At 37.5% G+C, this 16,424-nt stretch overlaps 1 protein-coding gene across 1 annotated transcript in view; it reads left to right on the plus strand.

Moving 5' to 3' along the window:
• Window positions 1–1,089: 1,089 nt before the first annotated feature.
• LOC107294412 (lanosterol synthase-like) overlaps window positions 1,090–16,424 on the plus strand; it is a 26,175-nt gene continuing 10,840 nt past the window's right edge. The window contains exons 1-13 of the mRNA XM_029285613.1: window positions 1,090–1,190; window positions 3,019–3,199; window positions 4,044–4,182; window positions 4,984–5,092; window positions 5,914–6,038; window positions 6,678–6,774; window positions 8,147–8,282; window positions 11,706–11,814; window positions 12,063–12,181; window positions 12,420–12,517; window positions 13,022–13,049; window positions 14,734–14,736; window positions 15,086–15,139. Of these exons, the coding sequence (XP_029141446.1) occupies window positions 1,090–1,190; window positions 3,019–3,199; window positions 4,044–4,182; window positions 4,984–5,092; window positions 5,914–6,038; window positions 6,678–6,774; window positions 8,147–8,282; window positions 11,706–11,814; window positions 12,063–12,181; window positions 12,420–12,517; window positions 13,022–13,049; window positions 14,734–14,736; window positions 15,086–15,139 (1,299 nt within the window). The remainder of the gene's footprint in view (window positions 1,191–3,018; window positions 3,200–4,043; window positions 4,183–4,983; window positions 5,093–5,913; window positions 6,039–6,677; window positions 6,775–8,146; window positions 8,283–11,705; window positions 11,815–12,062; window positions 12,182–12,419; window positions 12,518–13,021; window positions 13,050–14,733; window positions 14,737–15,085; window positions 15,140–16,424) is intronic.

Here is a 16,424-nt window from a genome sequence, read left to right on the forward strand (position 1 = left end):
ATATTTTAATTAACTTTTGAAGGAAATGTATGTAAAGGATTTTCCCTGTTTGTTATTAATTGTGATGGTTAATTAGTTTAGCCTGGTCGTTAGCTACTACAGGAGTAATGGATTGGTTATTTTTGCAACATGGTTTTCAGGTTTGGGTTACTGGTGGGTCTTGTTAATGATTAAAAGGAGGTAGGTTCCAAAGAATAAATTTAATTTTGAATGAAAAATTCTTTTTAACGATTATTACAATTCTTCCCACATGAGAAAGTGTCTCAAACATGACCCTCCCTAGTTTTCATTACAAAAAGGGAGGGAGGGGGGAAGTATATTCACATACTTGCAAGATTCTTATAATACAAGTTGTATTAGCTTGTACTGTATGTCTTTGGTTTCCAAGTTTGGTCTAAGTCCAAGTTTGGGTTGACAGTTGCTTGCTGTCATTATTACCTGTGAGGAAGAACAAAAGGGCCACCTTCCCTGAATAACAGAATAACAGAGTTGGGGGGGACCTTGGAGATCTTCTAATCCAAACCCTATTCAGGCAGGAAACCCTATAGTATAACATTTCAGACAAATGGTTGTCCAGTCTCTTCTTAAAAACCTCCAGTGTTGGAGCATTCACAACTTCTGGAGACAGGTTGTTCCACTGATTAATTGTTCTCACTGTTAGGCAATTTCTCCTTAGTTCTAGTTGGTTCTGAGACGATGATAACGTCTAGAATTCCTCAGACAGCCTACAGCTGCCCATTATTAAGCTTCATAAAAGCTTAAGAACTGGTGCTAGAGTTACTTTGTTTTCCTTTTCCCATTGTAACCCTGCTTTTTTTTCTACGTTACATATTTTTCAGTGTGTAAGCAGCCTTTTGGGTAGGAAATAGGGGAGAAACACTAAATAATTAAATAATTTGTGCAATTAAGAGGAACCCGATTCTTGGGCAATTTTGCTTGACTTTTTGCATTTCCTGGAAAGCTGATCTGCACAGCTCAAACAGGGCCACATAACCTGTTATTATCATGTGCTGCTGGGCTGGTTTTATCAGGTTGGGTTTTGGGTTTTTTTTGACCTTGGACACTTCCTACAATGTAAATTTTGGTGGAATGACAGATAAATACATGTTCAGAATGATCAGAGGAGGAAATTCATGGTGGATTCCAGAAAAAGATAATCTCTGCGAAAGAAACAAGTTTACAGTTTCCCTGTACAGTACGATAGCGCACAACTGCAACTCCACCCCTTCCTAATTCTAGCCTACCCTTAACCGAGCCTGGTTGGCGCCCTTGTTATGACTGGTCTGGTACCACATATCTGCTCAAGTGAACCTTAATTCTTTTTGATGGATAAGAACTTAACTATTTTAGGGGTTGTTGTAGTGGAATCTGCTGCAGAGTTGCTGGAGGGAGGAGAGTCTTCCAGGAGGAGCTAAGAGGCAAATTAGTCTGGAATCCGTGGTATGCAGGAAGACCTCCAGAATAGATCCTCCCTAACTGTTCACTGGGTATATCTGACAGTTATGGAGGTTGTGCTTTAGTCTGGCAAGATTCTTTCTATGGGTGAACAACAGTGAAGGGACTACTCTGAATAAATCGTGTTGTACTTGGTTCCTTACATCTGTCATTAAACGGCCTCTTCCTGCATACCAAGGATACCAGGTTTATTCCAGCGTTTCTGCACCATATTTCTCTGCAGTTGTGATGGTTCAGAAACATCATCTCAACTTTAGCTTTTAGAAATCACCAGTACTTTGCTTGACAATCCTGACCACTGCAAAGAAACATCTTTGGATCATTCAAAACAGGTGATTTCAGACATCGAGCAAGAGAGATGTCAGATAACATGTAAGTGCAATTCTCTGCTTATGATGACTGGAAGAACCCAGGTGTTTCTGGAGTGGCTAAAATGTAAAAGATCCTGAGTGTTATACAAGAGGGTGAACTAAACAAGCTTAATCAAAGAATGTATTTTGAAAGCTATCAACCCTAATGAATAAATGTATTCTCAAAAAGGAGGAATAGTGCAAAAGAAGCAATTTCTCGATGTCTAATATTGTAACAGTTGGGAAGAATGGATGGCAATTCTTTGCGGTATTAGGAAATGAGTGGTTATATAAACATTGTGCTTAAAATCCCAATTCTTATACGTGTGCTAATGAAGGCTATGTGAATGGCTTCACATATCACCCTAAGCCTTGATGGGATTAGTTTGATTTTGTTTTGCTTTTGTTTATAACGTTAACTAGGTTACATAGTGGATTCGTCAGGAAATTATAGTTAAACAAACAGTGGTTTAGCATAACATGAAAATCAGATATCTGTAGTTATGTAATTGTACACTATTCTTAATAGTTTGCTATGAATATTTAAAAAAAACAATGAGTTGGATATAGTACATATTAAATATTTTTTTAAATTATTTAAATACAAATAAATATTATACAATATTAATTGTAATGCATTTTGTTCTTACATGTTTATACTAAATAGCAATAACTATAGCAATAGCACTTAGACTTATATACAGCTCATAGTGCTTTACAACCCTCTCTAAATGATTTACAGCATCAGCTTGTTGCCCCCTTCAATCTGGGTCCTCATTTTACTGACCTCGGAAGGATGCAACGCTGAGTCAACCTTGAGCCAGTCAGGATCGAACTTCTGGCTATGGGCAGTGTTAGCCTGCAATACTTCATTCTAACCACTGCACCACTATGCATAATCCTATACATATCATTGAACAGTTTTATTATATTGATAATTATGATAGATTTTGTAATATTAGGATGATTGATAAATCTATACATTAAAATAAATTAATTAAATATATAAAATATAGTTTTAGAAATCTTTAAACCTGGGATCCGGGTTTCCCTAACCCTCTTCACCCAAAGAGCTTTTCACTTTACTTGCTCTACTGTTTAATATATTTTGCATCTTGCTGTCTTAAGTAAGTTTAGAACGGGTTCCTTCCTGAATCTGAATAACAAAATGATGATAGGGTGTGACTGTTTAAACCTTCTCCTGTCCTAGCAGGCTTTCTGGTAGACCACTGTATAAAGGAGAATGTGGAAATAAAATCGAACCAGAGACAGACCTGACTCGCTGGCGACTGAGCACAGTGGAAGGGCGACAGAAGTGGTATTATGTGCCCGAAAATGAGGAATGTGCCAGAGAACAGAATGCACTTGAGGCATATACATTAGGGCTAAACACTGTGAGTAGTTGATGATCATTGCAAGTACAGAAATAATGTCCACAGTGGCAGAGAAAAGCACGAATGCTACCAATGCGGGGTGTCTCTGCTGCAATTTAGCAAGTACTGATAGACTTCCCCCCCCCTTGTGGTTTCCATTCTTTCTTATGGTGAGAAAGGGGTCTTGTGTATCTACCCCTCCAATATCTGTACATTCTTGTATATGAACTAGAATTATTACTGGTGCAACACTCCTGATAACCCTAGTCATTTCTGTGACTCATGAGCAATGCGTGCCTGGAATCATTTTGATGGGTATAAAATATGTCATGCAGACAATTCATCCAAATAAACTGCTGACAGAAGGTTTCTCAACTAGCAACTGAATTTCTAAATAATTGTGTGATTCATTAGATTCACAAGTCAGATCCATAAACCATAAATTCATATTATCTGTCTGTCTGTCTGTCTGTCTAATGTTTATAGATATAGATGAGGTTAAAAGAGTGTTTGCATCTGAAGTGACTTGTGCTTTTAAAAAAGCTAGATCATGAAGATTCCTTTCAACTTGAGGCTGTATTGGGTTGCTGACACTGTAAATATTTTCCATCTAGACACTGTAGAAATTTTCCCTAAAGAATTTTAAACCGAAAAATGGGTAAAAAACTTTTCTCCAATGTTTTAGAATGGGAATGTAGTCAGAATGGAAAGGGTAAATTTCTCTTCCTCATTACCAAGTTTCCTGACCTCGTTGCCTTCTCTGTTAACTTAGATAAAATGTCCTCAAAAGAAATATAGTGAATATATTGAAAAATGTGACCCTACAGGAATATATTTATCTTATCTCCATTATTTCATTTTACAGAGTAAATTTTTCCCAGAGTTGCCCAAAGCCAGCACAGCCCAGGAAGCAGTGCTGAAAGCAATTAAGTTTCTTTCAGGTGTACAAGCTGAAGATGGCCATTGGCCTGCAGAATGCTCTGGAGTACTCACCCTTACTTCAGGTATAGTGGTGTCACTAGTAAATTCACTCTGTGTAAATCAACCAGTTAAAATTATGTCTGTGCTGTGAATTAAGCTCTCTTCTCACCTGTGAAATAGGCACAAAGAACTGGGAAAATGGGAAAAATCTCCTCAGCTTTGTATGGCCAAGTTAGCCACGGCTCCTGGTGTTGACCCTCTTTCCCAATTTGGTACTCTCCAGAGTATTCCTCCCCATAATTCCCACCCAGCATAACATTATTTTCTGTCAATGCACAGAGTTACAGTCCCCACCTGGAGATTACCTGTTGAGAAAGGCTGCCGTAAGGTTTTCAGCCTTTCTCATTTTGCTCATTGTGGAGATTCCAAAGGTTGAACTGGGATCTTGAATTTGGATTCTTTCATATATGAATGGAAGAGGGAAAGGATATTCCAGAATAATAGGTTGTTGATAGCTTCTGAGAAGCAGAAAATATTCTTCCTTCCAATCTCTGGCAGGTTGCCAGAAATTTAAGGAAGAATTGGATAGGCAGTCTATTTTTTTTCTTCCTGAAATAATGGTTATTTATCTGTAGACTTTTGTGTATTTATTTAAAAGTCATAGATTCCAGGAATATCAGAGAAATTACTACTGAGAAAGCGCAGAGATTCTTTGCTTGATCTTGATAAATACAATCTTGTATATTGATCTCTTTTTTTAATGGTCTTTTAAGAAGGGAAATAAACATACAAATTTACCCTTAGATTATCAAACAAGGTGACTTTTGGTGCGCAAAAAAAAATCCAAACTCAGATGTTCCTCAATAGTCTTTCTCATCAAACAGGTCTTTTGATTGCATGCTATGTTGCTAAGATTTCCCTGCCAGAAGAGGTAAAGAAAGAAATACGACGATATATACGTTCAAGACAACTTCCAGATGGCGGCTGGGGTCTGTGAGTGAAGTGAAAGATTGGTGTTTTTTAATTTTTTTTAAGATAATTTCTGATAAATTCCAAATAATGGCAGAAGGTTAGGTGACAACTTTCTATACCCTTTTCTGCTCCCTTGCTTATACTTACAGCAGCACCTACAATACAATGCAAAGTACTACTTTCTTACATCAGCACCTACAATTTCCCATGTTAGTTCTTGAATTATTTCATTTTGTTTTGTTTTAAAATCCAGATCAAGATAATGGTAGATTAACCTAAATATAACATTAGCTGTGGAATAATAGCTCACAAATTTCCATACCCCTTTCTGCTTACTTACTGACATACTTACCTCAGCACCTACAATTTTCCATTTTAGTTCTTTGTTTTTCTTATACTTATAGGTTGCTTCAGTGGTGACCTACTCTAAAAGGCTTTAAGGTTTTAAAACTTTTCCAAATAGACCAGCATTTTTCAAACTTGCATGCTGTATTATTTTTTTTAAAAAATTAAATATTTATTAGCAACTTAGATGTTCTGAGAAAGACCTTGTGGTTTTCACACTAGAGGTTTACGCGGTAAAACTTTATTTTACACTGTCAAATAAAACAGCAGTTAAAGTTTTAAAAGCATCTTCAATTCTAAAGTTTTATTTCCAATTTCATCCACATTCTAGAGAGAGTATTGTAGATCATTAATCAAATAATACTAGCAGGTACTCTCAGAATGATAGAAAATGACCAAAGAAGATAATTTGTAAATTGGCCTGTGGATAGGAGACTTAGCTATCCAGGACATTTGCCTTTTTTAATATTTTTTTTTTCTAAATCTCTATGTGGTAGCCATCTCAGGGAGCAACAACCAACCATCTTTGGCACAGCCCTCAACTATATAGCTATGCGAATCCTTGGATATGGACCTGATCATCCAGATATAGTGAGAGCTCGAATTTGTCTCCATAAAAAAGGTGAGAATCAAGTCAGAGTTATCCAGAAATATTCCTCCCCATATGTTGTCAAAGTCTTCCCATCTATGTGACTTTTATGCCTTTGAACATGTAAGCATTTTTACTTTTTATCATAATGGCAGTTTTAAACATGATTGCTGTTCCTATATTCTGACTGAAGCCTGAGATGTTTGCTTCCCTTTTATCTCTATTAAGGTTAGGAGTTGTTTTTTTTTTTTTTTTTTTGGCAATGTGTTAGTCACTGAGTAACTGAGTTTGCTTCAGGCCAACCAAGTCATGGAGTTGAGCAACTTTTCTAAAGGTAATTTTCTTGGGTGTAGAGAGATGGCTAGCTAAATGCTAAATCTGCTGGTCGTTATATGCTTATTAATCCTTCTCTTCCCTCTAGCATAAAGAGTTACTTTCTTTAAGTCTCTAAAAGAGGGTGCATTGTCTTTAAACATACAAAACTAATAATCAAAATCTAAATCAAGGTTTATTATTCATAGGATAGTAACCAGCTGCACAATTATCAAAGCAAATCAAGGAATATACCGTCATATAGATCTGTAGGTTTGTGAAGATTTGTGGTTCTTGTGTTGCTTCTACTTAGAGTGGTTGCTGCTTCCCTCTCACCCCCACTGACAACTCTCTTTCCAGGTGGTGCTCTTGGAGCCCCACATTTGGGGAAAGTCTGGCTGGCTGTTATGAACGTGTACAGCTGGGAGGGAATGAATGCACCGTTTCCTGAGTTGTGGTAGGCACTCTAAAGTTGTGTTGTATTTTCTTTTGCTTTCAAGGAGCCATTGAATAAAATTAACCAATGCAATATTATTATATTTGAATAAAATTAACCAATGCAATCTAATCTGTAAAACCCTGAAGTTTTCTACACAGCTGCAATCTTTTCCAAATTGCAGATGCAGATATCTGAATTATATTTGCAGCTATATTGGCTTCTAACTCAGTTTTGATTCTCCTGGGATATGTTTACAAGTTTTTCAATTTATAAATGTTAACTTTTTTGCATGCCTCTTTGAGGGAGACGGGCAGATCAGAAATATGAAATATGAAATATAAATGTAAATAAATAAATAAATAAATAAAATTCAGGAGTCAAACTGCAGTAGACTAGAAATTTAGAAGAACTTAGCATGGGTGGGGCATATAGTGTCAACAAATAGTCCTCTAATGCTAGCCAATAAGACTGAGAAGTCATAAGTAAAATGCCCAATTTTGAACTATTTTGACAAAAGATTACTATAAACTAACAAATGAGTAATTCAGGGAGTTATCCAGAATTGAAGTCGAATGAATTAATAAAAGAGTCAACTCACCCATTGGATGGAAATGGGACTTGATTTTAATAACATGAATATTTAGTCATCTTTAAATTCAAATTGTATTGCATTGTACATATGAATATTTCACAGTATCTCCCATTTGTACAGTTGGTATTCTATGATGGTCTTGCTGAAAGAGACTGAAACTTATTAGGCTACTTTTGTTATCTGTCATCTCAGCGGCTGCAATACCTAGCCAACTTTAGTTTCTTTCAGAAGCTAAACAAGATTTCACTTGGATAGTTTAAGGCATACATGCTAAAAAAAATAGAACAGAACAGAACAGAATAAGATAACAGAGTTGGAAAGGACCTTGAAGGTCTTCTAGTCCAACCCCCTGCCCAGGCAGGAAACCCTGGCTGGCTCAGGAATTCTGGGAGTTGAAGTCCACGAGTCATAAAAGACCCAAGGTTGCCTACCCCTGCCCTATACCATTTCAGACAAATATTGTCTAAGAATTCTATACTTCTGCCGAGAACACTGTATGAATGGGGGAATCAGGGTCTGAATTCAACACAATTCTAAACCTACTGATTCCATCTTCAGCAAAGTTGAAGGCCTGCAAAGGCCTCAATATCCATAGATGAATGAAGCCCAACCTTCACATTAGTCTTAGAGACTGCTCTCGTTTAATGTTTTTCAAAATTGTTGGAACACCTTTATGGTGAATTACAAGGAGAAATCAAATGTTTTGAGATATGCAAACCAGGCAATAGTTTTACCTACTATGTTTAAGATTTCTGCTTATCTCTTTATGATCCTCTTGCTTCCCTCATTCTGAGGCAGGCTGTTACCTACCTGGGTGCCAGGCCATCCCTCCACTTATTGGTGCCATGCCCGTCATATCTTGCTTGCAACGACCTACTGCCAACTCAACCGCCTGAGTGCAGAAGAAGATGAACTGATCCGGAGTCTCAGGCAGGTAAAAGAACAATATTCACAGATTCTCTCACTTACTCCGTATCCAAACAGGATATATAACAGTGGTGGCGAACCTATGGCACGGGTGCCAGAAGTGGCACTCAGAGCCCTCTTTGTGGGCACGCGCGCTGTCGCCCCAGTCCTAGGCCTTCAACTGGGTTTTATAAAACCTTTTTGCTTTAGGCTTCCTCCACCGTGTGCAAAAAAAAAAAAAGGTTCAATCAGTCAATTTCAACTTCTTGCGGGGAAAAAAAGATCTTGCAAAGTTGGAATTGATTGATTGAACTTTTTAGTCCCACCCAGTCTGCCGTTACCACCGCGGCCATGCCCACCCAGTGGGCCACGCCCACCCAATGGGCCACACTCAGCCAATGGGCCACACCCACCCGGCACTCGACGATGCATAAGTGGGTTTTGGGTTGCAGTTTGGGCACTCAGTCTCTAAAAGGTTCGCCATCACTGATATATAACATTACTTAAGATACAGTATAATCGGTGCCCTAATGAGAGTATACTGACTTCTGCTTTAAGCAAATGCAAGAAGATTTTTATATGGACTCTCTTTCATGATATGTGGAAGACTCATAAGGCATGAAAAAGCAAATTGGAAATATTATTCCACAGTGTGCTAGCATTTCCAATGAATAGGTCTTTTGATGTGAGAAGATTTTTCAAATGTTGCTTCTTTGCGTGCCTACTTGATTTTGGCGAAGAAACTATATTGTGTGGTCCTAGGAAACTCTCGGTTTCTTCAACAAATGAAACATATAATTTGAATTGCATCTTGATTCCTTTTCCTCTTTTATACTTCCAGAAAAGCAAATATTTCCCATACCTCATAATTTGAGAGAGCTTTCTTAAACTCCAGAGCTAGCTAGATATAATTAACTTAGGTAGATGTTGCTTTATGGATTATTTCTGTTTGTTTGTTTCCCCCACATTTGCTAGTCCAAGAAAGCTGTTCCCAAGGTAAATTCACAGCCAATGCGTCCTTGTCAATTTCTTACTGAATTCCTATCAAAAAAAATCCCTTGAACTAAAAATAACCCTTCAACCAGCAGGGGGAGCTAAGGGATGTTGTCTCAATCCATCCCAATAAAAGCAGCACTTACTTTCTGGTTATACAACGGACAAAAAGTTTTATTTTGTTATTTGAATACAATCGCAATTAAAGAATTGTTCGACTTCATTGCTTGCAATGAAGCAATAATCATTCAGGTCTACAAACAGGTTATAGGGATATGAAAATAGCTTTATGCAACAGAATTGAATTGAATTCAGTGGGCTGGAATGTCAGTTTCTGGAAGCTTGCAAATTAAATGCATATTCTAATTTGTGTAAACCTATAAAGGACACTAATGTCCACAACTTTAGACTTCTCTTTGTCTCTTGCACATTCCAATAAATCAATCTGTGCTGCAGTGAGGACGTGCTGACCTCTGGTTTTAAGCAAGCTCAAGATCACCTTGCACTGGGAAGCAAGAGGAGGAAGGGAATTATCGTCTTCCACTCAAGCCCTATGATCTTCCCTGTTGTAGCTGTTGTCCACCTTGTCCCACCAAAAGCTGGACTAAATAGACTTATGCCCTGATCAGGCCTTGGCTCTTAGAGTCTTAAACCACAAAGTATCAACATCTCTCCATTGTTTGTGTGCTTTAGTATTTAACATATGTTTCTGCAGATGGACATTTTCTAAATTTCTCTGTGAATACTTAGATTTGCCCAAATCTAAACTCAATTAAAAAACAACAACCTCCCAGTGATTAATGCTACTGTTGTGGGGATACCCAGATTATTTTATAATCATCTTGGATAAGTAATGCAAAACAATTGTGATTCAGTAAAGATCCCCAACTAAGGCACACGACTTAACACTGAAAATAACATCTTTTGAAATACGATACCTTTAAAAAAATTTTGAAAGCATGTCTATGACATTAGATGAGATTTCTGTGAGCTAAGGACAAAAAACGAATTAATTCATCTCTTTTTTCAATTTTACGGCATTTTAAAACTGGAGCTTTCACAAATCATAACCCACTTCATGCAGGAAAACATAATCTGGTTAATCTCATCATTTCCAGTTTGTCGTTGCTCTGTTATTTCCTTTTGTGGTGAAAATGCTTGATTCTTTCCTCCACGGACTGTCATGTGAAAGAAAGAACAGATCATTAATACAAATGTTACCCTAGGGCAGGGGCAGGCAACCTTGGCTCTTTTATGACTCGTGGACTTCAACTCCCAGAATTCCTGAGCCAGCCATGCTGGCTCAGGAATTCTGGGAGTTGAAGTCCACGAGTCATAAAAGAGCCAAGGTTGCCTACTCCTGCCCTAGGCCTTAGCAAAAGCTTGCAATAGTGGCGAATATCTGTAGCTCGGTTATAGGATGAGGGTGGAAGTTCGTTCTCCGAGCTTGTGGGTTGATTTCCCAACGTTTCCTTAGCAGGCTAGGTAACATCTTCAGTGGCGTTTAGGGGGTGTCTCTGTCCATGATCTTCTGCTTATAAGGGCTTCAGGTGTGAGTGTTTCAAGTGAGGGTCCTGTGATGGGTCAGGTGTGAGTGACCCTGACCTGAAATAACCTCCCCATCACAAGGCCCATCGCAAACCTCTTTCTAATGATTCACACCTGACCCATCACAAGACCCTCACTCGACACACCCACACCTGAAACACTGATAAACACAGGAGCACTGACACACAGACATCCCCTAAACGCCGCTGAAGATGTTACCTAGCCTAGTACCGAAACGTTCGGAAACCAACCCACAAGTTCGGAGAATGAACCTTCGCCCTCTTAGCGAAAGCTATTGTAGTTTTGATATTGTAGTTCTAATAGTTGGGTCCTCAGTGGATGTGATATGTGGAAACAAACACATCCAAATGGCTATGCATTCAAATGTCATGATTTTTTTAGGGATAGGACAGGACAGGACAAAATAGAATACTTTATTTGACCAAGTGTGATTAGACACACAAGGAATTTGTCTCTGGTGCTTAAGTTCTCAGTGTGCATGTAGAGCAGGCGTGTCAAACTCGTGACGTATTGGGATTTTTCCCCCGTTGCTGGCAATGGGTTGGGCGTGGTTTCGGCATGACGAATCTGGCCTGCGGGCCGGCAGTTTGACATGCCTGATGTAGAACAACAAAGTAATAATTACAGGATACATTAAAACATTAACATTAATAATTACAGGGCTGGAGAATCAGAATTGGTAGGGGAAAGCCCGAGGTTGTTTCAATCACACTTAAGCATTTTTAAAGGGTTATCATTGATTGTGTGTGTGTTTGTGTGTGCATGTGTGTATGTGTGTGTGTGTGTATGTAAAACACAATCGCACACATGTTAAAGATATTTTAGCAAGTGGACCAGTCTCGTGTCCTATTTACTAAAGAACTTATGTCTTTTTATTCTTTTACTTTAGGAACTTTACGTGGAGGATTATTCAAGCATTGATTGGCCAGCCCAGAAGAAATATATTTGTGAGACTGATTTACAGGCGCCACATTCATTGGTCCTGGATGTTCTTTTTGGTAAGTGGCACAACTTCTAAGGGCTTGTGTTTCTAGTTGAAACGTCCTTGATTCATTAGAAACAGACCAGCTGCAGTAGGATTCTTAGTGCTCTTTTTAAATGCCAATTGCCCCAGATGGTGAGTTGACAAAACTTGATGGCACACAATCAGTCAGTCAATCAAACCTTGCCTGAACCGATACCATGAACTCAGAATTGTAAACCTAATGGCTCTGCTTCTAAAATGTCTCTTTGCTCCTTTTTGCAGCCCTCTTCAATTTGTACGACAGATACCACCTCACCAGTCTCAGAAAGAAAGCCACAGCTGAGATCTATGAGCTAATCAAGGCAGATGATATATTCTCAAACTTTACTAATTCTAGCCCGGTAGGTCTTTTGAAAATACCACAGAGAAATGACTGTTTCTGGAATAAAATTCCTTTGGATGGAGTCAGTGGTCTCCACATGTTAGCCCTTGGCTTAGTTTTATTTCAAACAGAGAGCTTTGCTTGGAACTTACTTGTTTTGTTGTCTGAAGGAACATCTGGGTTTGGCTGATGTCCTAAAGGTTGTTCTGGGACTGAGGGGGTTGCAATATGCCTGATGGAACTTTTTCATTCTGTAGATTTGTAAACCTTTCCATGTATTGATCTCATGGCATGTGGATGGTCCCAATTCGGCAGCCTTTCAAGAGCACGTCTCCAGAATCTACGATTACCTTTGGTAATATTGCTCATGCCAAATCCTTTCAAAACCCTTTCTCACCACATGTGAAATATAGTAGAGGTGTTTGTGGATCATAAGGACAATGGAAGATCTGATGACAATGAAAGGACAGCGTCCTCTCCTATCTAATCTACCCTCCCCCTAATTTAATGCCCTCTAGCTGCAACATTTGAGAACCCCATTTACCATTATCAACAGCCTTGGTTGATGGGAAATCTAGGATTTGTAATCTATCACAGAGACATAAGATTAGGGAAAGCTGCCCAGATTTTAGGTTCTGCAGAGGTCTGCTTTCCCTTTTCCTGAGAGACCATAATTGGCAATGTCTACTTCTTAATTCCAGGGAATTTTCATTCAGGAAAAGAGACTTTAGAAAGATATTATCTTCTGCTTCCTATTTTGCATGCCATCATACTCTCAGACTATGCTCTGAAATTAAGAGTAGCACCTTACTCTTAATTGCACATGTTGTAATCTGTCTTTTTGTATATCTCTTTGCAGGCTTGGAGATGAGGGTATAATGATGAAGGTAAGATTGTGGAAAGGAGGTTGGTTATTGTTAAAGCCTATGCCCTTTTATTGCTTTGCAGGCTGGAGTCAATGTTTTTTTGACAACAAAACAAAAAGAGAGAGATTGTTTGATGATCCTCCATATACCTCTTTTACCATGATCATGTTAATAAGTGATCTAAACCATACTATCATTTGTATGTGGTCTAGGATGTTCTATAAGCCCAGCCATAATGGTTTATTTGTATGGCATAGTTAAAACAAGGCAATTATTTTAGGGTATTGTTAAGAACTCAACCAATATATAGCCTGATCCCCAATTTTGGATCAGAAGGTAAATTTGTTTCAGGTGGAAGTATAAATAACCTTGAGGCCTCTGAAGGACTAACTCTTTATTATGGCTTCTGTGAACACTAGACTACTCCATTAAACGTGTAAAATGTTATCATCAGCTTTAGTTAGATCTTGTGAATAGGGAGAGGGAGAGGGGAAAAAAGCCTAAGTCTATGTAAAGCAAGAAAAGTGACCATTTACAATAGCAGTTATTATTGATAATGGAAGGAAGAAACAGTTTGAGGCCTTGCAGTGGATACCTGGAGCAGCAGAACAGGGGAAAGAGAGAGGTCCAAATATGGGAGTACAGGTAATCCTCGATGTAACAACCATTCATTTAGCAACCATTGAGCCCTGAAAAAATGACTTATGACTGTTTTTCACACTGACAGCCATTGCAGCATCCCGGTGGTTATGTGATCAAGAGAGTGGCTAGTGGTGTATTTGTTTTTTCCTTATGCCTTTTCTTTTGTCATTTGCATTTATCTGAGTTACTATGGTGATATTAGAAGCACTCAAGTAGCTGGGAAAAGCTTCATTTAGAAAAAGTCTCACTTCCCCACCGATCTGGGCTCATCAGCGGTTTAAGCTCAAGTCTGGCAAAATAGAGTTCTGGTTTCTATCTGAGAATCCAGGACAAAGCTTAAGAAAGTTGCTGCCTGCCTACACAAAGATTCAGGCTAGATGGGCTAAGTGGCTGCAACAGGCTTTCTCTGATTTAGTGCGTTAATTGTATATAGATCGTCCTCAACTTATAACAGTTTGTTTAGTGACTGAAGTGACAACAGCATTGAAAAAAGTGACTTATGACCGTTTTTCACACAACTGTTATAGCATCCCCATGGTCCCGTGATCAAAATTCAAATGCTTGACAACGGGCTCATATGTACGATGGCTGCAGTGTCCCGGGGTCATGTGATCACCTTTCATGGCCTTCTGACAAACAAAGTCAATGGGGAAGCTAGATTTACTTAACAACCGTGTTACTAACTTAACAACGGTGACAAGAAAGGTTGTAAAATGGGGCAAAACTGACTTAACAACTGTCTTGTTTAGCAACTGAAATGTTGGATTCAATTGTGGTTGTCGAGTACTATCTGTATGTTAAAACTCTGTGGCTGTCTAGGCATAGATCTCCTGTATTTGCAGTATTTACTGTTTTTCCAGATCATTCTGGAAGAGAAATTTCCATCTGCCATTTGCTAGGTTTGTTTGTTGGGCTGTCTGCAAGAATGGCTATTCCCTTTATTCTCTCCCTTGTTAGAAAACTATCACTGTCCATGCAATGTTATGACCATTTCCTAACTAGGAAGATAAGACAGAGGAACAAAACTCATGTTGATACAAACATCTGCAGTCACTTTTTTGAGGGGGTGGGGAATAACATTGATGTCTGACTCAGTATTAATGTGGAAGCACTGTAAATTTTGAAATATGCCCTAATTTAAAACATGAGCTCCTAGGGGGCAGATTTTGGCTGAGTGCCATGAAAATTTTCTGCAGGACTGTATATTAATTATTTAAGAAAGACGGTGGGCTACTCTTCACTGGACGTATTTAATCAGAAGATAGAATTTGTAAGTGATGCTTTAATATGGATTCTTGCATTGAGTAGACTGGTTGGGCTTGATGATGTCAATGGATAAAAAGAGAAATTTGCCTTTAAAAAAAATAAAAATAAAAAAATAAACAATAAAACTATGTCTATTTTTCTTACCTAAGGTGATGGGATCTCAAACCTGGGATGCTACATTTACAATTCTGTGTTTTCTAGAGGTATGGTTTTGTATTATAATCTTGTTTAATTGTGGTGCTAGGAAGACTTAACATGATTTTAAAAAGACAGCTTTTCAAAGTTTCTGCCCATTAACATAATATGTAATATATCTCAATCTCATCTTCAAAGTTAGAAGTGTTTAAAGAGACCAACAGGATATTTGAAAGTTTCTGGTCTTAGGAGACAATGTCAAAAGGATAGACCATATTGCATTAATGGAAGGTTATTTTACCTCAGGAAGAGATACTCTGATGGCTTCCATCTATTTTGGACTTTCAGATTTTTGATCATTGATCAAGTGGATTGATTTTGTGAGGGTTGCAGTCTAAACAATATCTGGAGGCACCTGGTTGGGAGATACATACAGTGCAAATATTTGCAAGCTACCCTTGAATTGTCCCATTTCATGATAGTCAGACCACTTTCACATAATATCTAACGAACAGGAATCTTATTGATATAGAAATATTTCTGAGCATCATTTTCAGTAAATAGACCATTAATAAAGAAAAGTTCCATTCATGGTTGCTACTCACTTCTCTTATTATTGAAAAACATGCATTTCATTAAGTAGCTGTATAAAGTTTTGCTTTTTAAAAAGAAGCCTGGATTTTTTAAATTTTTTTTAAAAAAAAACATTTTTTATTAGTTTTCTATTTTACACCAACACAGCTTAAGAACCCACGTGGAAACATGGTGACCAATTTTTTAAAAAACAAACAATAACATAGTAAATATATACACAATATTTCTTAAAAATTTCCCTCTCTATCTATATAGAATATTATAATCAGATTAATACATTTTCAGATCAATTCATTCATTACTATGTCTAACCATCAACTGCATTAATCAATAAAAAAATTTAATCTATAAAAACCCATATTTCTTCACACATTTAAACTTAAGCTTAAAGAACTCTCCATTTATTTAAAAACATTATAATCAAGTCAATATCTTTCTAAAACCAATTCATTCACTAATATAACATTTCATCCATGTTATATAATTAAAAATAACCTAACATTCTCTATTTATATTGTTATAAGCTCATTAAAACATTTCTAAAACAGATTTTCATTGAATATATCACTTTATATAAATTTCATTAATCAATAAAAATTTACAAACTCATTATCCATCCCAAAGATCCTGTATCATGCTTTCTTAATTTTGCAAATATTTAATCTTAAACTAACATATTCATTTACTATTCAGGTGCCCCAAGTGTTTTTTTATTTAAGCATTATTAACGCCTAGAATTTTTTTTAACCTATTGACATT

This window comes from Protobothrops mucrosquamatus, unplaced genomic scaffold (genome assembly GCF_001527695.2).
Source record: "Protobothrops mucrosquamatus isolate PMUCROS unplaced genomic scaffold, P.Mucros_1.0 scaffold1936, whole genome shotgun sequence".
Taxonomy (NCBI): Eukaryota; Metazoa; Chordata; class Lepidosauria; order Squamata; family Viperidae; genus Protobothrops; species Protobothrops mucrosquamatus.